At 41.1% G+C, this 23,395-nt stretch overlaps 1 protein-coding gene across 4 annotated transcripts in view; it reads left to right on the forward strand.

The window, feature by feature from the left end:
* myo1b (myosin IB) overlaps positions 1-23,395 on the forward strand; it is a 68,442-nt gene that overhangs the window by 29,551 nt on the left and 15,496 nt on the right. For all 4 annotated transcript variants that reach the window (XM_061053757.1, XM_061053758.1, XM_061053759.1 and 1 more), the window contains exons 4-16: positions 2,869-2,963; positions 6,179-6,283; positions 7,599-7,645; positions 9,631-9,694; positions 11,654-11,752; positions 12,811-12,914; positions 14,852-14,999; positions 15,845-15,963; positions 16,587-16,673; positions 16,823-16,888; positions 20,105-20,209; positions 22,532-22,594; positions 22,807-23,007. In XM_061053757.1, the coding sequence (XP_060909740.1) occupies positions 2,869-2,963; positions 6,179-6,283; positions 7,599-7,645; positions 9,631-9,694; positions 11,654-11,752; positions 12,811-12,914; positions 14,852-14,999; positions 15,845-15,963; positions 16,587-16,673; positions 16,823-16,888; positions 20,105-20,209; positions 22,532-22,594; positions 22,807-23,007 (1,303 nt within the window). The remainder of the gene's footprint in view (positions 1-2,868; positions 2,964-6,178; positions 6,284-7,598; positions 7,646-9,630; positions 9,695-11,653; positions 11,753-12,810; positions 12,915-14,851; positions 15,000-15,844; positions 15,964-16,586; positions 16,674-16,822; positions 16,889-20,104; positions 20,210-22,531; positions 22,595-22,806; positions 23,008-23,395) is intronic.

The following is a 23,395-nucleotide window of genomic DNA, read 5'->3' on the forward strand; positions in this document are numbered from 1 at the left end:
ATTAAAACTCTGGATTTTCCATCTTCCTAAGGTGGTGTTAGTGGAGGGCCAGTACTTGAGAGTTAGGGGAAGAAGGACTGATCGGGGGGCTGCTTGGGCCCTGGTTCAAAAAGCTCCATTAGCTAGCCTGAGATTTAACTGTGCATTGTGGCCTGGAATGCATTCATTTGGCTTCCATCTCCGGCTCCCCTCCTTCATAGCTTCTTACTTGCAATCAGATTCTTTTCAAATTTGGGGTCAGTGTTAGTTCAGCGTGTGATTATACGCTGCACGTTCTGGTTCCAATTGCACCCAGCTCCCTTAAGCATTTACTGCTGAATCTAAGATTGTTGACGTTAAGCCTTTTTTTCCTCAATTTGGACTCCATAATAATCAAATAGCAGGACAATTCGGCATTACTATTCAGTGCATAGACTTAAATTCATTCAAGGCAGTCTGAACAATTCCTTTAGATATAACATAAAACTTAATCCAAACTTATTTTTACCTGGCTGTTTGGTGCCACACTATATTTTGGACTGCAGTGTGCCTAATTCTGACAGCATTGCCTCTGCAGGTTAAGGTTATCCCAGTTCAACATCCTCTTTTAGATCCAGCTTCAGCACCCATCGGTTGTGCCTTAAGAAAATACCTGTCAGTATCTGTGAATATCAGACATTCCTATCTGCATTCAAGTCTAGTACCGTACTTGGTGCATTTAAATACTTGATTAATGATATTACTTAAACCTGGGAGACTTGGAGTGCCCCTACCCTCCAGGCAAGGACCAAATTAGACACTGGGGAGGGAATATTTTGATGCATTCCTACAAAATTACCTCAAGCTATATTTACTCTGTATTTGATGTGAAACATTAGTCTTAAAGATGTTGATCTTTTCTTTTAAAACCCTTTGATGGTTTTGTGGAAAGACTAAACCCAACCTGGCAACCTTGTAAAGCTGGTCGGGATTCATTGTCCAACTCTTTTTTTTCTGCATTGGATTGGTTTAGAGCCTGAAACAAAATGTTCTCACTGATATTCCCAAGTGAGATCAAGGTTTAGTCAAGTTTCTCCCCTGTGATGCTCCCCCTGCACAGACAGTCTCCACTAACCTGGCCAAGCTGATCACGGTGGTCTTAAATGATATAGTTTTAAAAACCACTTCACCTTGTCTCAAAGTATTCAATAGAAAAGACAGTTTTGAGTGTATCATAAGGCGCAATCACCGTTATTACCAAATGTGGCTTTGAAAAAAATTCCTGAGTAATAGATGCAAAGTATGTGGGGAAGAGAGACTAAGAAAGCTAATTTGCAGTCTCGCGTCCTGCTGAAAGAGAAAGTTTGAAAATAATTATTGCAGTACTGTACAAGCTTGCCAGGTGGAAGTTGTAAAATGTGTTGCGGCAGCCTCACCCTTCTGTATTTCTTTCTTTGAGGCTGTATCACATTCAAATCACAGGCCATTGTGCCACACAAGAACAAAAAATTGTCATTGTGACATGGCCCTCACACCATCCACACCCTTCTCTCGAACCATCAAAATGTATCGTCGGCATAAAAGGTACAACTACTGTATTGTTCAGGAATCTAGCGCAGGCTGGGGCGGAGACGATAATTGTCCCACTTTCCCTTTGTATCATTGTCCTTGAATGTAAGACAAGACTTCTTTCAGGAATAGGCACTACTCTTTCATCCTTCACTAATCCACCAAGAAGAAATTTACATTTTAGCCTCTAATTGAGTTATCCAGAATTACAACTGAAACTGCCAGGAGGGAATGGGGTTTTCCTAGTGGTCTAGTACTCGTTAGTTTGAGCCATTAGTCATCCAGCATTCAATATCTTTATTTAATTATTTCAATGAATGTTTAATTTTGTATAAGTTACCATGTAACCGTATTCACACTGACCTACAGCACAGAGAAATATACCCTTATGTCTCTATACTGGTGCCGTCTCTACTAGCATCTACTAGCAACAAAGATACACTAGCATCAGAAATTGAAACTCTAATTAGTCTCCTCTAACCCCACAAGCTTCATTTGTCGTTGCTGTTTGTAGTTGGAAGCTGCTGGTTTCTTTTAGGGGATTCTGTCGGCATTAGCCTAGCTCGTAGTTCCTTGCTATAGTGTCTCCATTAACTGTACACTGGCTAGCAAAAAATTATATATCCTAGCAACAGTAATTAAACCTTCATTGATAACTTTCCTCCCGTAACCTCTTGAGCTTCAGTCATCTGGACTGCAGTTTGAACCGGCTGGTTTCTATTTTTAGATTTAGTTTGTTAGCCTAGCCCTTACAGTAGCTACTTACTCTGGCATTTTGCTCCGCTATTAAGACTAGTCATAGCTGCACTCAGCTCTAAATGGAAACTGACTGGCTGACTTAGACCAGCCTTTGTGTAATTAAAGTGATGCTTTATAACTATATTTTCATATAGTGGCTGAAAACAAGTGATTGAGTAACAATTTAACTAAGTAAACAGGGACTTGACATGAGGATCACATGGCTTTTAACTTGCTTTTATGTGTTGGTGTGGAAGTGCTTCATAAGTGTCAGTTAAGTAGTTGGGTTCAGCAAAAAGGAGTTGGAAATGATCAGTATTCCATCTATCTGAGCCAAATCACGAATGTGAAGCAGCCACTGTATCTATATAAAGCGTCTGTGGCTGTCCTACAGATGCGGCCTCATTTCCATTAAAGCCACATGCCGTTGATTAGGATGGCTGCCATGTGGCCTGGCTAAGTATCATAACATTTCACTGAACTTTTTTCACACAGTTTTCTTCACATCCCAAAATATCTTGTTGGATACTGGAACATAAGGAAATAATGTAAACTGAGGGCATGTTGTTGAAGGCTAATGATGTTGTTCTTTTTGTCTTCTAGATATGCTTTGGCAGATGAGGCCTACCGTTCACTGAGAGACCAGGACAAGGACCAATGCATCCTCATCACAGGGGAGAGTGGGGCGGGGAAAACTGGTGAGTGGAACCACAGCATTACTCCTTTTTAACATATTCCTTAGTATGTAAATATGCATCACTTATGTCCTATGCTCCGAGAATTAAGAATAGAACATTTTTTTCATAATAAGACAAGGGAACGACACTCTAAATGGGCATCACATCTTTACAAAGATGTCAGGCAGTAGATCCCCAGAGGGTTAAAAATGTATCATAGTGCCTTTTTGTCTGCTCTTCTTGTTTGTAGTTTGGAACAAAAGTTGGTTTAAATGTAGTCAAAACGTGCTTTAAAGGCAGCTGTGAGATAAGGGTTGTTTTGGAAAAAGAGCCACAGTGCAGATTTACATCAGATCACCCTTTTCTAAAAGGCAGTTTGATGCTAGGTCTTTCAAAACGTCATGTTGGTACATGAAATGTGACGGAAACTCCTGGATTGTGCCCATATTCACTCAACCCTGTCCAGAGGACTAAATGCACATGTCCCACTGTGCTTTGATCAAAAAACATGAACTGCAGCCTGCTGATGCTTCAGGCAGCTGAATGCAGGTCCCTGTTCTTTGTTTCGGTTGTTTTTTCTTATTATCCTGTGGCCATGTTCTGGAGGAGTATCACATACCTTACAGAAAAAAACAACAGGAATGGAATTTCCTGGTCTCTGTTGGCAGTACTGTGTCAAAAATAAAAGTCATATTGAGTTGGCAGAGCATAAATAAACTGTGGGAAATCAGCTGCAATATACCAATAAAACATCTTCCTGTCCAGTGAGGATACAAGCGCCCATTCATACTTGGAATTGTAAAATCTTGACCTTTCCACTGAGGTCGCATAAATGATGGATTCCAGTGCAGTTACTTGCAGCATTGCAGCTTTGATCGGTTATTGAATATAATTTCACATACAAAATCATTTATAGTGCTGGCATCACGAGCTGCCGAACTAGACTGATGATGGTTGCTTTTTGATTGTCAGCTTCAGACTAAGAAAGTGATCATCTGGATTTGTAGACCAAAGTGTTGGAGTGAATTGTAATCACAGTGTCCATGGAGTTCTAGTTGTAACTATCCATGTGGCTTTAATCAAGGTCTGGGAAGTATTGAAAAAAACATTGACATAAATAGAACCATCATGTCTTTATTATGGGATCAAATTGAAAGTAGTACAATCCTGAACTGTAATTGGCTATTTGCCCTGTCAGAGGCGGGACTTATGTTAAAACAAACTATACAGTCTTTTTTTGCAGAAGGCTGCTAGTGGTTTTCTTTACATATCAATGTAGCATATTTTATATTTAATTTGTACTTGTATAAAAACTGTGCACATCTATTTCATAGGAAAGTAGTGCACTCTGTCTTATGAACTGTCATAAGACAGAGTGCACTACCAGAGTGTACCAACACATTGCAAGTTAGACTGTGCAGGAGTTTGCATATACGTTTCTAAATCATTTAAAATTGTGACTTTGAAACCAAGCTAATGTTGCCATTGTCTTGTGTTATAAAGTATATATTATTGGTGAGGTTAGAAAAGGTAATTCATTGATTGATTTGTTTGCTTGTGTTTGTGCGCACATCACACTTCAGGCCACCCGTGCTTAAGTCAGCGGCCCAGTTGGGCCACCCAATGAAAAAAGTCAGGACACGCCCCTGAGTAGGAGTACCGAATACTTGCCTTCTATTTTTCTATTCTAAATATGTATTGATTGTTATGCACCACCACAGCTAATTCCTTGTATGTGTTAACATTCACGATAATAAATCCAGATTCTGATTAAATTGGAACATTAATCAAAACGAGATAGCTGCTCATAAATGAAAGTTTTCCATTAGAATCAGATTTATGACTCTGTTATTTATAGTCCCCTCTTCATTTTTATTTAATCAAACACATACCTCTGTGGGCTTTTGAACTTTTGTTATATGTATTATCTGTATAGGTTGGATGTTGTCATGCTTTTTGTTACATTTTGTCAAAGTGATATGTGGCTGTAGTTCAGAATCGGATATCACAACTTTACTTGTATTTTTGACAAAAAAACATCAAGAGCAATAAAAGCCTCTCAACCATTTTAACGAAAGCCACTGTCAACACTCCAGTAGTAGCCAGTTATCAACATTAACCATAAAAACAGAACGATGGCAAGCCGTGGACAGGACAGTACAGTTTGTCCGATCATGTTTTGCAGGATTGGCCGGCCTTTATTTGAGCCCTCTCAGCCTCCTGAGGATATTTAAGACCTCACTCCAAGGAGCTGCTCAGACTAGCACAGGAGATAAATTTGGATTTTGATAATCTCTTCGCTGATGAAGCTGTCGAGTGGAATAAGGCCATCAAAAATGTGCCCCACCGATATGGGTCATGGACGTTTATGTGTTGCTGGAGCTTTTGTTGTGCTTTGTCATGCTATGATTTCTATAGAAGCCAGGAGCTGTGACGAACATCATCATCAGAAGCCGGCACGGCGTGCAGACATAACAAAGTTCTATCTGAGACTGAGAGACTTTATTTTGCTACCCTGGGAGATAAAAAATGTGAAGATTAAGCGGTGCATACACCTCCCTTACCATTGCAAAATGTATGAGGGTGTCTGGAGCCGTTTGTGTGCCAGGCTCATCAGCAGTCAGAAACAGCAACTACTGTCAAGCTTCTTTTTTTTTTTTTTTTTTTTTCTATCCCTCCTTGGCACATTACACACACATCATCAGTTCTGGGTCACTGTCATCTCACTGGACGGGGGGAGATGATCCTGATGCCAGCAGTCATTCTACAAGGCATGTCGCCTGTTTCTGACGGCACACGATGCCTTTTGAGCTCGTGTCCCGATTCTCATCTGGAAAATCATTTCGGGAACACGTTTCACTCGCGCCACACTTCAGCTCCAACATGAAAAGTGGATGAGCGGGGATCATATCCGACAATCCAAATACAGTCACGTTTCATCAGCACACACTCTTGGTTCCCAGTGAAATTAGTCATTTAAATGATGAGGTTATGATGAAATAAAGGTCATCGTCTACCTAAACAAAGTGGGTCTCCATTCTGAGGCTCCCTTCTTGTACCCCAGACTAATGAACGATCCCCACCCTGCTCTGATGGCTGTCAGGGGGGATGAGGTAACTGTGGATTTAATGGGAAATTTTGAGATGGTGTAGGCACAGCGCACTTTCTCCTCAGTCATGTCTAGCAAAGGCTTTGACCTTAATATTCATCTGTGTGTGTGTCTGTGTGTGTTCCAGAGGCCAGTAAGCTGGTGATGTCATACGTGGCAGCGGTGTGTGGGAAGGGCCAGGAGGTTAATAAGGTCAAGGAACAGCTGCTGCAGTCCAATCCAGTGCTGGAGGGTGAGTGAGCGCCGATCACACTCGCGATACGTCTCAATTCACATCTGGATACTGCATTAGGACACGTCTGACAACAAGTTAACACCCATTTCAAATATTCTTTTTTAAGCATCCTCATTTTGCCAAAATCAGGGGTTCAATGTGTATTACAACTCAGTAGCTATCAGCCAAAGTTTATAAGTGAGCTGCTCATGTGTGAATTATGACTGCCTCAAAAAAGCAAACTGATCAAAGAAAAACAATACACAGTATTTAAAGGACTTTTGTTGTTTTGTTTATTTCCTCAGCTTCTCCCTTGTTCAACACACACACACCGCACACACACGTACCAACAAACACACACAGTGTTTTATTCCCACAGCTCAGAGCTGGCACATGAACAGCTGTATTTTAATTGGGGGCAGTGGACAGGAAGTGCCCATGAATGATGAAGCTGTATGCCCGGGTTGAATCGCCTCAGAAACCCTGCACATCTGCAAGAGTTTAACTCCTGCCGATCTAATTGGCCTTCAGCTAAAAAGGAAGGGAGAGGGGGAGCGCAGTTCTAGTGCTCCTCACAGCGTGTCTGCCTGATGCTCTCATCTCTGTGACTCTCGGCTTCGCTTTCTTTCATAATCTTTATTGGCTCCATTCTTTGTCACCCTCTACCCCCTCTTCATGCCTTGCTCTGATTCCTCTTCCTTTCTCAATGCTAGAATTAAACACTAATCATCTGTTATCAGCCATGAAGCAGTTGTGCTAGTAGCACTTTGATGCACGACACATTTAATAGCTTGTTAATGTAGGAATGCGGTTAGAAGGGAATTGAGAGGGCCCTGGATTGGAAACCGGCATTCAAAAAATGTATGCACATAGCACATGGCCTACATACGCACACTTGTTTATTATGTGTTTAATGTTCTCACAAACCCCAAAAAATCATGCTGGACAAGACTTTTTAGAGTCCTGTTTGTTTTTATTTGTTATCAAAAAATGCTGGCAGATACTGAAGCCCTTTGATTTGAATGTGTTGTGACAGCAAGGTTCAGTCCTCCCTAAGCCTGGAAAGCCTTGGTGCTTTGCCTAATCCACGCAGAATTATGGTGCCTCATCAGTACAAATGGCTCTGACATCCGGCCCCTTTTATGATTGACAAGCTAGCTGGAAATGAGGCACAATGTTAAGCATCACTTTGCCGGGGTTTGAAATATTTGTAAACAAGCTTTGATTCATTGACTTTAACTTTACACTAGATGGATTTGCATTAATCATGCAGTGGTTGCAATGTTGCCATCATATCAAATTATGTTTGTTTTTTTTCTTCTCTCCCTTTCAGCCTTTGGAAATGCCAAAACAGTAAGGAATGACAACTCTTCTAGATTTGTAAGTATCCTCTCCAGAACTGACAAACAACTCGATTTGTTTCCCTGTAATTGATTTGTTCCCTAACAAAGCCACACTTGTTGCTAGATAATATGCGCAGCTTGCAGGCTCACATGCAAACTTCTTTGAACGAGTGCATCATTTGTCCCTTTCATCAATGTTTTCTCTTGCCTTTAAAATAAGCCTCAGAGTTTTCCTTTATTCCCTTCTTGTGTGCCCCTCTCCAGATTTCTTGTGATATATTTACACATATTTATTCACCCTTGTGCCAGTGAAAATTTGGCTCTTATTAACTAGAACGTCGAGCGGGATCAGCAATGTTTTACTATCTTATTCTCCTCACTTCTTGAATTGGTTGAGCAGGATCCGTTTTAATAACAGCTATTCTGTCTTAAACCCAAGTGCCGCTGTCAGAACAGCCTCTGTAGCCGCTCGATGGATATCGCAGGCCTGCTGGTGTTTGCCTTCTAAACTTCCTTCAAAGCTCGCAAAATGTCATGGCCGATGTTTCCTGTAGACTCGTTCTTAGTAAATGACGCACGTTGGAACGTGATTCACAGGACAGTTCCACTTGAGTTATGAGAATGACAGAAATAACATCCTTCCACATATTATGTGAGGACATATATTGGATCTGTACCTCACACCAGGCCACACTCGATAACAGCAGGCCTTGCACACCTGATGGATTACGCTTCCCCATGTTAAATGGCTTTGTAAATGCTCTCCATTCGGCATACATGGAAAGGCCTCTAACCTGCGCTGCTTTTCATCTGCTGCAGTGTGTTGCCTCATGCCAGTGCACGCTAAGCACACTGACTATTTAGCACGTCCCTGTCCAAGAGAAAATCAAATCTCTTATCTTAGTTTTAATTCTATTTTCATCTCTCAGTTTCCCCCCCCAAAAAAACACTTGCTTGTTTGTAAAGCTTCAGACAGTCTGCTCTCATGATTCCCCATGCAACCTCTAAGGGTGAGAATGAGGAAACTGAAGAAGTCTAAGGCAAATCTCTATGGAACGCCGAGATAGCATCATAAGAATGATTCAGTGTCTGCATGATTCTTTGCATAGACGGACAAGAATCCAGAAAACAAAAAAAAAAATCCCAGACAGTGGCAGTATGCTGAAGAGACGGGTGTGTTTTGCTCTTTGGTTTCCCAAGAGGGCATTCACACAGTTCCTGGCATCTTGCTACAGTAGCCTGCTTCGGGTTTCCTCCCTCATTGCATCACACTAGCACGTTTGTTCATGTACATTTTGTTTTTTAAACATGAATGTTTCAAAAAGCAAACCAGTTTAGCTGAAGAATGTTCCAGTACATCCAAAAGTCTGATTGCAAAACACTGTCTGCAGCTAAGCGACTGAAAGGTTTTTTTTGTTTGAATGTATAATGGTTTGATGGAAACTGGTTATACATGCCAGTACTTTCCCAATTTTACATTTCCCCATCCCTGCTATCTTCAATCTTCTAGCTACACCACTTCATGCGTGTACATGCCAGTGGTTGGACTTGCAGTTGTAACAGGGAGAATTATAAAGGATTATGCCCCTGATCTATTTGTATTTAGGTAACCTTGGCATAAACCTCCAGATAAGCACCACAGGCCGTCCAACTAGAACCAGTTCATCAGAGCTCCATCAGTTTAACCGAGACTTCAGAATCAAGCCGTCATTTCACTTCTTTTCTAAGTGGATTTGACTTTAGAAGGAGCTCACTCACCAGTAGACCTCTGCCTTTTGTTTATGGAGGACCAGATGCTATTAATACATCAGAGAGAGAAAAGATGTCAAAGAAGTCTGCAAGTTGTAGTTATTTCTTAGCAGCTAATGACTGCCGCTGGGCCTGTATAGTCACTTAGTTTATACAGAGATTCTCATTGTGAACTTAATTGAACTCATGAGCTGAAGTTGGATTGAAGTCACAGCGTTCTGTATTTGTTTCTGTTCTGTACACTCAGTTCTAACTGTTCACTTGTATCTGCAGGGAAAGTACATGGACATTGAGTTTGACTTCAAAGGAGATCCTCTCGGTGGAGTCATCAGCAACTGTGAGTAGTATTGAGGTGTAAATATACATGCAATTATAGGTATATTTAAAGGGTAGCACAATAAGCACATTTTGTCCTGCTTATTATAATATCCCCATTTCTCCCAGCAACGTCATTAAACAGTAAAACTATAAATAAAAAAAAATACCAGCTACAGTTTAGAAGCTGGTTGTTGAGGTACAGTCAGTCACACGCTTGATTTTGGCTTCATCGAAATGATTTGTGTTCCTGGAGTTTACAAAGCGCACCTCATCACCCACCCACATACTTTCTCTCCTTTTAGCTTTTGGCGTTATCTGTTTTTCGGTTTCATCTCGACTCTCTTCACATTGTTTTGTCTGTGTCGACTCCTCCGACAGAGGTCACGGAAACAAAAGCTTGATGGCCAACACACAGATGACAGCTGTCTGCTGTTCTCAGTTAGTCCAACACAAGGGCCCGTCTGTGAGGCAGACCCACTGACATGTGACTGCCTCAGACAGAGCTGGCTGGCTGGCTGGCTGGCTGGCTAGACAGATGGATGAGGATGCTCTTACAGGGCAATCCGGGATTGATTTCTCTGCACCTCTCAGTTTATTATATAACCCTAGATGTATATCCTTCCAGCCCTCAGTGCTTCACACAACTTGGGTTAGATCTTGAAGCCATTTATTTTCTTTTTTTAGTTCCGCCACTCAGCCAAAGCCCTGCCTCAAAACACAACAGGATATTGTCCCCTTATTGCTGCCTTAATGTGTGTTTGTTTATCTAAGAGGGCAAAGAGAGCATGCAATAAATGCTGTTCAGAAGGCTTTACAGCAAAAAAAAAAAAAAAAAAAGGGAAGCTTTGGCTTTAAAAAGCAATAATAGGATGACATAACTGTTTGGTGGGACGCAATGTGAAAGGTCACTTCAGTCCCCCGAGGATGAGGATATTAAGAGAATGCAAGCAAAGGGAAATGGGGAAGAAATATATGAAAAAATCTTCAATAAGATGCAGAAATGGAGGAAGCTGCTCTTCAGTTGAATTCTTCTTACACTCTCTGCGTCTTTGAGCACAGCCTGTGGATTGCTGCCGCCAGCCACTCAGTCATCTATGTTGTATTATTGATGTGTCGGCTCTTATCGAATCACTTATGTGATTCATGGCCAGTGGGTGCCATAGATTCTCATTTGGCCTGATCCACCCCTAACACTGACAACATCAGGTCTCTGTGGAGCTCTCTAGGTAGGTGTTTGCACTGTATCCACAGATGCAGAGCAAAGTGGCACTCTTGTCCTCTCAGCACCCACAGACTGGTGAGTCAGAGTTTGTAATGTCTAAAAATTGGAGGAAAAAAAAAAAAAGGCCTGAGCAGTTCTTTTTTTTTTTCTCTTCTCCCTTTTCCTTCTGACTGGCAATTTGGCCAAATGTAAAATGGCCGAAATTTTGGACATTTTAAACCCCAGAATGATCTCTCCACTGTAATGTAAAAGTCTAAAAATAAGATGTTTTCTGAGCCGCCAAATTGAATGCTATTATCCAGCCAGACTGGCAGTGAAGAGGATCTCGAGCAGCCTCAAACGCAGAGCTATGCAGTTGGCCTTTAATTAAATCATACTCTGCCTAATGCGGTGAGCAGATGATGGCTCCCCTTTTAATCAGGTACTGTTGCACTTGGTCTGCAGCCCAGAAGAAAGGGCTGACGTTTTGGTTTCTTCCTCGTGCAATTCCGGTCGTATGTTTATACACACAAATAATTACCGTCATTGGCTAGATCACCATGGCAACTTAAGTACAGCCAGTGGTACCAACCAGATACCCTGCGGAGCTCCGCACAGATGTTGTATGTCCTTTATACTTACAATGGCAGGTTATTTGTAATTAACGTTTCAAGGACACCTCTTGCAGAAATCACACTTTGAACGCCACTGTTAGGAAACCGCTCATCGTCATCATGCGTCATTGTTTCCTCTTTCTTGTCCTTTTTATGCTTTTAGATCTGCTGGAGAAGTCACGCGTGGTGAAACAGCCAAGAGGAGAGAGGAACTTCCACGTCTTTTATCAGCTTTTGTCTGGAGCCTCGGATGACACGCTCAGTAAGTGGTAAACATGCTGGAAGTGGGACTCGAATGGAAGCTTTGTTATTCTCTAATAGCCTGGCGGAATAAAATTGAATAGTGAAGAGACCTGAGGAAGAATGGCTGATTGAAATACTTAAAGACAAAGCTGAGAACAAATGTATCTATATGTAGTTTGTTTGGAATAATATCTAATCCCAGAATAGAAAATGCTCTGCTCACAGGAAGCGATGAATCAACTTTGCCACATTGTTTAGATTTGAGTGACAAAACTCAGACTGTGGTTAACACGAGCTCAGGGTTTGTGATCCCCTCTTTCTGTCTTTTAAATGTTATAAATGTACATTTTTTTTCCTTCCTTAATTGACATGCAGAGTTACCAGCATGCCGTCCCTTATGTTGAAACCGTACATAAATATTTTCCGGCAGGTTAGCAGCTGCACAAAACACATGGCTGATGTATTAATGAGCCAACCTTCCTGCCTAACAAACAGCACAGAGAACAAAGAGCAGCCGTGGAAACCCGTTCCCTCTATTTGCTTTTTGGACAGAGGGCATTGTTTTTTTTTTTTCTTTCTGTCCTGAACACAGGAGAACAATATAATGGTCATTGACTCTAGAGCACGCACATCAGAGGAGCTTGATTCAGCTGTAGCTAATGCAGGCACTAATGAAATCCGACACATGCGCCCACGAGAGGAATAGATTTCTTTGCCACTAGAAAGGGGGGCTTTTAAGGCGACCATTTGATCTTCCAGGAAAAAAAAAAAAAAATGTTCACAGCATTAAGAGCCTACACTGTGGAGAAATTGTGTTTGGAGTAGCAAAGGTTGAACACATTTGGCATGCGTGTCACCTGTTCGAACCTTTGCATCATCAAGGGATTTCGATTGGTCCTTGGAAGTTTCCATCTTTGCAAGCTTTTTTTTTTTTTTTTGCTTATCAGGTAGCTCCCAGCTGTGAGTTTGCGCATGTGAAAACGTCCATTGAATGTAAATAAGGCTTAACTTTCCATTAGCCAACACGCCGTAAACAAATGTAGGTTAAACAGCAACCGCATGGTTTGTGTGTCGCAGAGAAGCTGAAGCTGGATCGGGACTTCAGCAAGTACAACTACCTGAGCCTGGACTCTGCTGCGGTCAACGGGCTGGATGATGCGGCCAACTTCAGGACAGTCAGAGTGAGTAGAACATACACATATTAACACACTTACTATCTATACCTATATTTAGACTTTATCCTAGTTGATCTTTTAAGAAAAAAGCCCTACTAAATTCTTGGTAGGAATAAAAATGATCTTGATTTTCTAAATCTCCTAAATAAGTAGTTCTCAACTGGTCTAGCCCCAGGACCCACCACCAACTCCTTGATGATAAATCGCCACCCAAATTTCTGATTTTATTTTATTTATTTTTTTTTTAAAGTGGAGGTTTGGACCACGACAGTCCAAAACATGATAGAACAAAAAAAAATGCAAAATAAAACAAGCATGTCAAAGCTCTCCATGAAGTTTTTGACACAGCTGTTTTTTCTGGGCAGACACCCAACACGACTCCGCGACCCACTTTTGAGTACCACTGTCCTAAATCACAAATGGATCGTCATATAAACGATAGCAAGGTGAAACGAACGTCACATGCTCATCACAGACCAGGCGATGCTGAAGAGGCATTTGTTGTTGCATCACACAGAGTTAATCTAATTCCTGCACAGAGAGGTTCTCCTTATCTCCTGAACATAAGAAACGAAGAGGGTGTTGATTTACAAAAGTCACTCGTGACTCGTCTCTATTATGAAAAGCCTCCACACCAGACTCAGTCCCACCTGTTGCAAAACCAGGTGACCCCCTTGAACTGAACCTGAACTTGAAAGTGAACTAAAGCCTGAAGCACTATGGGTTCAATGTGCAGCATTTGACTAAAGTTCAAAGTTTATAACTGAACAGTGGCAGGAGCATGTCTTTGGTACACCCAGCTGCTTCCTCTTTGTTGAAAAAAAAAGAAATCCACATTCAAGGCGACCACTTGTCCTTCTCACTCACAGTGACACGTAGAATATTGTGTCCAAGAGAAACCATATCTCCTGCCCTCCATTGTTATCAGTCCTGCTCCCTTCTGGGTTACTCAGCCTCTGTATAAGCGGCTGTCCCTGCACTCTGTTATGGCACATTCTACTCGACTGGTTTCCTTACGTTCTACATCCTGCTTCTCATCACCTCTCACACTCAGTTTTCACAGTGCTCCCCACACAGCTGCGTTTCGCCACAGGAAACACAAGAGGACATTCCCACTGAACAATGAGGCCCTCCACATGGCCTCGTCTGTGGTGTACCTAAAGATGACCACACGCTCTTAAACAGGACTCGACAACAATACTAGTTTAATGTCAACAAGTCTGGAAGTAATGCAGCACCATAGCACATTCGACATGTAAGGTTTTTAAACACAATATTCTCATGTGCTTAACTTCATTGTGAAGTTGTGGAATGTGGAATAATTTACAACACACTCTCCAGACACTCTTGTTTCTCTTGGACAAATTAAGACAATGATCTCAAACCACTTTACCACAGTGTGCGATTGTTTTTCCTGAGAATCATCCCGTCTCTGTTGTTTTATTTGTGCTCTTTTTTTTTTTGTTTTGTTTTGATTTGTATCTCAACATCATGATTTTTGAGGCTTAAATAAAGGTTTGAAATGAAGTGTCTTTTCATTATGTTAGTAAAGGATGCAGTCTCAAATGTAGCACTAGTGTGGTGCACTTGGATTTAGTTTAAAATGTTTAAATATTCCATTAAGTATTTGTCCCTCACAGCAGCGAGAGAGGGTGAATTGATTGCTTTCTTGAGTTAAATGTTAGAAGGTTGGCACAGTAAATCAGTCCTCTCTTGTTTAATTATTCCAGTTTGCACAAATTGGAAACGTTGGGTATAAAACAAAATTGTGTGCAGGGTACATATACATCACAGATGTGTCTAACAACTGCTATCATAATGATAATAAAGGAAGCTAGAGTTCTCTTTAGCTTGGTTCCCTTAAGTGATCATGTGTCTGTTGACACTCAACATTGACATTCAACAAACTGATCAGCAACTGATTCCCTTTTTGCCTTTCCCAGAATGCCATGCAGATCGTGGGCTTCATGGAGGACGAGGTGCAGTCAGTGCTGGAGCTGGTGGCAGCCGTGCTGAAGCTCGGCAACATAGAGTTCAAGCCAGAGTCCCGCTGTAACGGCACAGACGAGAGTCGCATCAAAGACAAAAACGGTGTGTTCTTCTGACTGATGACCAAACAGGAAGCGAAAGAGAAATGAAAATACCCTCTGATCCTTTTATGACACATCTCCAACTTCATTTGAATGATTTGGCAGTGACGTGCTCGAGGAATAAATGAGCTGCTTAGGCATTTTAGTTTGAAAAAAGGTGAATAATTGAATTAATTAGTTAATTGTGTTTATTTTTTAACATAATATGAATATTTAAACATACAATCCTTCGACATACAAATGGCCTGATGGGGATCCACTGCCCCCTCTTGGCTGCTTTCATCTCTCCTGCAGTCACCCCTACCAAATACTTATTTCTATTTGATGATTTGGACGAGAAGTGTTTGTGTTATCACTCTTACAGCTGTTCTCTTCTGGGAAGTGTAACATTTACATATTTCCCTCTATGGCAGTGGCATGATCTATCTTAGTGCTACTCTTTCCGAGGAAATATGTTTGTTTTTTTCATATAAATCACTGCTTTATTGCAATGACATTGCAACATGTTGCCGATAATTTAATCTCATGCTTTCCCCTTCCTTTTATTTTCCTCCCCAAGGGATTTATAAAATAGTTTGTATCAAAATAACTTTTAAGCACTCTTCCTTTTCTAGCACTTGCTGTCTCATCTGAGCCACATTGGATTAGTCCATAAAATATGAACACATGAAGTTAATTTTTCATTGAAACTTTAATCTAAGAAATCAATGACAATTTGACTCGTTTTTTTGGCATTACTTTCCACACACCATCCATGTTTAGCTGCAATTTTAAGTAAAATGATCATATCATTCCTCGAGATGTCAAAATGATTTGCTTATTGCCAGCGGTTTGCATGTGTTGCAGATTTGAAGGAGATGTGCGAGCTGCTGGGGATCGAACAGTCAGTGCTGGAAAGAGCGTTCAGCTATCGTACAGTGGAGGCTAAGCTGGAGAAAGTGTCCACTACCCTGAATGTTTCCCAGGTCAGAGGCAGAGTACCACATCGGCCTTGCACCAGTTACACCGTTGCACCAGTTACACCATTGCACACCTTACTTGTATTGACATTAGAACACACATACATGCACACACAAGCACTCAGAGTGCATAAAAAAAGATGAAGGGGCATTTCTTCCCCCTGACTTGCTCCTCAGGCTGCTGCCTCTCATCCATGTCAGTGCTACATGAAAACCTCTTCATTATAGATAAGCTCTATCCCCCCTGGTTATTGAAATATAGGTCATGTTTAAGAGGTTAGTGAGTTCACTCAGACTGCTCATACAGTGATGGTGGTGAAGACCTTGGCCCTCTCATCATTCTGTTACTTCTGATTTTAGAATTAACCTCACCTTTTTGACCTGTATTGCTGGTGTCCTTAATCTTTTTTTTTTCCCCGTCGTATTCATGAATAAGTGTATTCTTTGTGAAGGTTTTATTTTCTTTCATACATTTTTGACCTTCACAGGTAGCACAGGTTTAACACTAAACATGTTTTTCAAGTACTGATATTTTGGATGTGCAAAAGATCAAGTACAAATGAATTCATGCACTGTCTGTCAAGGGCTATATTAACCTTTTTCCAACCAAAATGTGTGTTTATTTAAAGGCCTACTACGCCCGGGATGCCCTCGCCAAAAACCTCTACAGTCGTCTGTTTAGCTGGCTAGTCACCAGGATCAACGAAAGCATTAAAGTAAGTTATGTGAAGGACTGTACACTTTTGTTTGATTTAATAAATAATTCAGTCTTTCTTGAACATATTTTCCATGCTCATTCAAACTGGCATTACCGCTCTGTCCTAGTGGATTTCTAATATTTGTTGTCTTTGTTGTCTCCCTGAAGGCACAAGCCAAAACTCGACACAAAGTCATGGGTGTGCTCGACATCTATGGCTTTGAGATATTTGAGGTAAGACAAATGGCACATCAAAGCCTCGCCCCTTTCTCTCTTACTCTACAAGGATCGAATCTGAGCACCCGAAGATTTTTTCCCTTTTCTTTTTTTTTTCTTTTACATTTAAAAGGATTTTGCCCTAGGCTGCTAGCGTGCATGTTTTGGTACCCATGAGGAGCTTATCAACAAGAACTAAGGGCTGCTAAAACACCATTCAGATCAGATTATTTCAGCTTCATTGCCCCTATGATAGTGATATTACTTTTTTTTTTGTGGCAAGTGATTTCTACTGTAAAGGCAGCAATTCATAGTAGGAAATGGCCACAAAAGTGAGGAAATGCACAATACACAGAAAACACAACAACATACCCATAATGTTCACGTCATGATTTTACACATGGAAGAGCATTTATTTGATACCTCAGCACACACGTAGCACTGCATTTTATGAGTTGAGTTGTTCCATTAGGTCAATTACATAGAGACCATCAGGTCCCTGCAATTAAGTATTTGCATGCAAACACATGCAACACAGAGTGTGAGTGCACTGTATGGACTAAATGGAGCTAAATGAATTGCCTTGCCTTGTTACTTGATGACCTTCATTCCCCTTCCCCCCCCCCCATATTTTCATGTCTTTTTCATAATCATTTTTTTCCCCTTCATATTCCTGCTTGTTCACATCACTCACTCACAAGTCGTTCTTCTCCTCTCACTGTTGTGTTGTGTCTGGGTCACCAGGATGGAGTAAGTAACACCTGCACCGGCCTGTTTGCTGTGCCAAGCGTGCATGCTGTGATCTGAACTTAATTCAGCTCCTCCTCGTTAAAAAAAACAACCTTTTAGGACTCCTGGGTCTGCAGCACAGCTACACAGCTGAAAAGATGCTAAAGAAGCCTTTGCATCGTTAGAATAATGACCTAACACTCCGTCGCCATTTTATTCGCAACACCTAGCTAAAACCAAAGGAAGTGCGATAATAAACTGGCAACTGAGTGTTATGCTGCTGTGTTAAATGTCTGTTGTTTCATGTTGTAAACATGTCTGAGTAGTTTAAAGGAATGGTTGACTGTTGTTGATATTTCTTATTCCCTTTCCTTTGGAGAGTTAAATGAAAAGAATGACACAGTTTCCATGACTGTTAAGTAAGCTAAAGCTAGTAGCCAGTTAGCTTAGCTTTGCATGAAGACTGAAAGCAAGAGAAAAGAGCTAGCCTGGCTCTGTTCCAATGAAACAAAACAAAACAGAGTATTTCTTGGCAGGAATCATGAACTTTCTGGAGTCTCATAGTCACTGGAGGTTGCCCAGAAGCCAGTGGAGAGTAAATCTACCTTGCCAAAAACTAGTCTGGCACATTAAACAACATGTTGATTTCACACTTTTCTGATCAAAATCAACAAAGAAGATGTAGATGTAAACTAGTGAGCTGATGAAAGGCTTTTCTGGCAGACGTTAAGTTTTCTTTTCAACCTTTAGATGGAGACAGGCTCATTGTTTGTTCTTGCTTCAAGTTTTATGCAAAGCCAGGCTAACAGTTCAGCTCCATATCTTGTCATCTACAATCTCCTAACTCTCTGAAAGAAAAGTATTAAGCAAATAACCTGAAGTGTTAAATAATTCCTTTTAGCTGAAACAGATTGGGCTGATGCCCCGAGTGTTTTTTGGTAGTCTGGTGAGATTTGAAAACACTATTTAAACTGAGAATAGTAAGCTACATGTAGCAATAAATAATGTCAAGTTTGGTGTATGGTCATTTTCATGGTCTGGAGCTTTTGTGATTATTCTAAGTAAAGGTTTAGCAAAAGATTTTAGAAAGTTCTAGAAGATTCTTGTTAAACTCTCGATATACTTTTCCCCTTGAAATATGTTTGATTTGAACTAGTAACACATAGGAATAATATTAAACTCAAGGACTTTGTAAATCAACACCCCTGAGGAGAGAGAGACCATTAACTTCAAACATGGTACACTACAAAGATTTTTACTTCCTCAAGGTGTTATTAACCGCTTGTCATAAAACGGCACAGTCGCAGCAGGAATATTTAGGGTTAAGGTTCAAGTCTGTCATATTTCAGTCTGGTGTCTGCTGCCACATTGGTATATGTGCGTGTGTGTGTGTGCGTGTGTGTGTGTGTGTGTGTGTGTGTAGGGGTGGAGACAACCTTTTTTGGTTTCTCAGTTAAAGGAAATGGAATCTTGACATTATTAACAGATCTCCTTGAGGCCATGTGTTGCTTCCTTGACACTGAGAAACCTTGCCGCGTCCTTCACTCCGAGCTCTCAGACTAAACACCCTGCTCTAACCACTGTTGTGTCCTTAGCAAATGAGTGTTAACCTAACCCCCGCAACACAATGAGGCCTTCTGCCGAGAAGCATGACTAACCACTAAATGGTCATAATTGGCCACAGCAATAATTGAGTTGGTTGGGTCACTCGGTCAATGTTTAATGAGGTCTGTGATGGCTTACTGGACCTTGTTGTGAAAATGGTTTATCATCAGAAGGTATTCCTGCAAGTCTTGCTGGTATAATTTCTTACTTTTTAGTTTGATTTAGGGAATCATTGAGCAGACAGAGTGAGCTGCAAGTTAGAGTTTAGTCAAGCTGTATCTTGCCATTTTTATATTAAAGAAACATTTTTTTTTCTTAACTAGATGTAACATTATGACACTTTGCTGGACAATTCATGGCCAAATTAAAGAGGAAGCAGAATTTAATTCCTCCTAAAGTTTGATACTAAATCTGAATTCCAGGAACCTTTCCTGGTCAAGCAAAGTTGTTTGAACAGTATCGTAAACCCTCTTAATTAGTTCAAGTCAGTACAACCGTTTAATTGATATAAAAGATTGCAGTGAAACGATGGAAACCAGTGAAACTTCTCATCTCTTGGCTTACTTTTGCGATGTTTGCTGGGAATAAAGAATTTGGATAGAGCTTTAAAAAGCTTTTAAAAAAAACATAGCGGGGAAATTAAGTGGGGGGAAAAAACAACATTTGTAATCACAGTGGTTTTTAAAGAATGGGAAAAACAAGAACCAAGCTCAGAAATATAATAGGTTCTGATATTTAATATAAATATAGATATTTAAAAAATGTCCACTTTACCCTTTTTCGTTGAAAAAAAACAAACATGTCACTGACAATAACTTAGAGAAACAGTGAGTTCACAGGCGTCTTCATGATTCAACTTGCAGCCCAACCTGGAACTGATTGTTGTTTTGTTCTCTACAGGACAACAGCTTCGAGCAGTTCATCATCAACTACTGCAACGAGAAGCTGCAGCAGATCTTCATCGAGCTGACCCTGCGCGAGGAGCAGGAGGAGTATGTCAGAGAGGTACGGTTGTTTGCTCACACTCGCATAAACAACAAGCCCAATCCATGTACAAATGACTGGTTGTGGACACTTGGAAAAATGACCAGACAAGCCCAGCCTGTAGCCCTGGAAGCACTCCCTGTCCTACAACATCTACATCTTTCAGCGTCACCACTCAGTTTGTTGTGATGACATTTCATCATGGCAGTTCCCTGCAGCATGATCCCAACCTGGTCATGTCACTCTTCAGTTTGACCCCTTGTGCTTTTTTATTGGTTAAATCTGCTCTACCCTTCACCTTAATGCATTTCTACTTAATCTAAGCCTTCTCCCCTGTCTCTGTCGTCCATTACACTCTGAGTTTCTTCTCTCTCTCTCCCCTCTGCTGAGTCTCCGGGACGGAAGTGATCCCTCATTCCAGCGAGAGTAAACACTCCCCGTTGAGGGCCTTCGGGCTCTGTTTGTTTTCAAAGCTCTATGTATGTGAGCGCTGCAGTGGTGACCCCCACACCCCTTCCCCACTAACACCAGAACCAATGATATTCCACTCCTGGCCTCTCTCCAGTATACTGCATGGGAAAATACCACAACGCGGGAGAGAGGAGGGAGGACCGCCAATCAGGAATTTGGCCGGCCATCCGTCAGTTTGAGGCCCGCCTTCGTTGCAAGCCCCCTCCTCAAAATATCTGTCACTTTGCTTACATCAACCTAAGCCATGTTCCCAACCCATTAGCAGCTGTGAATTAGCTGGGCGGAGGGGAGTTCATGTGGGTAAGATGGGGAAAGTTTTTCTTTTTTCTCTCCAGATGTGCTCTGTCTTTACTCAAACTATAGGAAGACTGAGTTTGTGCCAAAGCAAAAGAGAAGGCCCTGTGAACACAAAATCAACCCAGATGTGGCAAATATTGCCATAAAGATTTGATGGTACATATAGAGAGATTTAATAAATCCTACAAACAGCACTCAAGTCAGTGATGAAAGCATAAAAAAAAGAAAAAGAGCTGTAACTTTAAAGGAACCCACTGTAGGTAGTGCTCTTTTTTTCCCTGCATCATTTGTTCTCATTAGGCCCAACTTCCCTATTTCAAGTACCAGTAATAAAGAGCTTGTGATATGAATGTGTCTAGACCAAGCAGCAACCTCTGGTGTTGAAAAATGAATCCAATGCTGAAGTACAGTTAATTGAATGTCCACTTGAGGCTGGCTGCAGAAGCACCAGAAGTCACATACACTCCAGAAATGTCAAAAAAGCAGAAATTAACATGTTTACAGCCTGGTTCAGAAAATGAAATGTCTGTCTGGATCAGCCCACACTGTACTGGGGGGGGGGGGGACGCATCCGTTTTGATTTTATGAAGGATAAGCGTTAGTCACAGTAAGCAAAAGTGGAGCTGATTGAAGGGCAGGTGCATAGTAGCTGGTCATCAAGAGACCCAGCCTCCGCTCGAGCTCTCAGCCTGTCGTTCGGTTGGCTGAAAGTTAGGCTGAGAGCATTTCCTGCAACGTGATCGCCATCGACTTTCTCCCAAAACCCCTGCAGTAACGGATGGGTGACGTCATTCAGGCTTCTTCCACTATTATTTACATCTACAGCTATAGACGTCTGACATCACAGTTCTCAGAATGTAAAATTTATTAGGCTTTCAGATTAAAGTTAGTGACAAAGTTAAGATACATACATTTCCACAATCTCCAATCATAAACTGTCATACCTGTAACATTGTCGAGCATTATTTGCCTCATCGTTAACACAGAATCTGTCAGAGTTGGAGTGATAATAAGATAATTTTCGTGTGTCATTGCGATGCTTTGTCTGTGTTTCAATGTACTCCCAACTTAGATTTGTAAAACTTGGAAGAAGTGACACTGTTGCATTGTGCAGAATCTTAAATTACAAGAATAAATGTGGTCCTAAGCTCAGAGGAATCTGAGAATTCAAATGAGAATTGGCTGCTACTGTGGCTATTGTGGCTATTGTGGCTACCTCACATCTGCTATGTTAACATTAGACCTTCACAAATGGTTGAGGTTAAATGAAATTGGAACACAGCATCTTAATCATCATTGTAATACATCAGTATAATAATTTCTCTCTGAATCATCTCCAGCTTTCTTGCGTGGAGTTTACAGAACTTGATGAGGCTTTTTGTGAGAGCAGAATAGATCTGGTGCCTGTTTTTCCTTCAGGTACTTGACCAGCAGCTGAGTGTTGTGTTGAGTGTTTTTGCATCAACCACTAAAGTCTGTAAGAGTCCTGCTGATATGAAAAACGAAGGCTTGTTAGCTCTGGAGGATAAGATAGAAAAGCCATTGTCCCCTTGACCTTCATTTCTTTTGTTACAGGGCATCGAGTGGACCAACATTGAATATTTCAACAATGCCATTATCTGCGACCTCATTGAGAATGTGAGTCAGACTCCCAGCGCTGAGACCACACAGACCAGTTCTGCATGAATCCACATTCAAGTCTGATTGCTTTTGTAGAATATTTGATTAAAAAAAGGACAAAGAGACTAGCTACACAGAATAATATTAGATCATCATTTTTTAGTATTCAAGGTTTTATGATGGGTAGTTTTATAAAATAATTTGATGTCTTGCTCCCCTGCTATGTCCAGCACCAAAACGGCATCTTAGCCATGTTAGACGAGGAGTGCCTGAGGCCAGGGACGGTCACGGACGAGACATTCCTGGACAAACTCAACACCATCTGTGCTGAACACCAACACTTTGAGAGTCGTCTCAGCAAGAATTCAAAGTTCCTTACCGACCACAGCCTGCCACACAGCTGCTTCCGCATCCAGCACTACGCCGGGAAGGTACTGGAAGTTAGGCTGTGTAAAAGAAACTATAAGACTCTGTAGATCTTTCTGGAACATTAGAGTGCTGTAAAGGGTATGGCTAGATACTCTGGCACTCATCTGAATCAGAATCAGAATTACTTAATCCTAGGGGTAAATGTGTTCGTTACAGTTGCTCTTAACCACAATATAACAGTAGAAATATAATTAAAATAAGGAATGTAAATAAGATCTAAAACTAAATATTGAGGACAATAGGGAATATATTCAAAGTGCAGTAGTAACAGTGGGATATAGCTATTATTTCAAAAACAGGACAACCTGATGAATGCAAGGGTTGTCAAATGATTTTACATTTGAATCCTGATCTATAGCTAAATATCAATAGTTAATCGTGATAATTGCA

The sequence above is a fragment of the Labrus mixtus genome, chromosome 13 (genome assembly GCF_963584025.1).
Source record: "Labrus mixtus chromosome 13, fLabMix1.1, whole genome shotgun sequence".
Taxonomy (NCBI): Eukaryota; Metazoa; Chordata; class Actinopteri; order Labriformes; family Labridae; genus Labrus; species Labrus mixtus.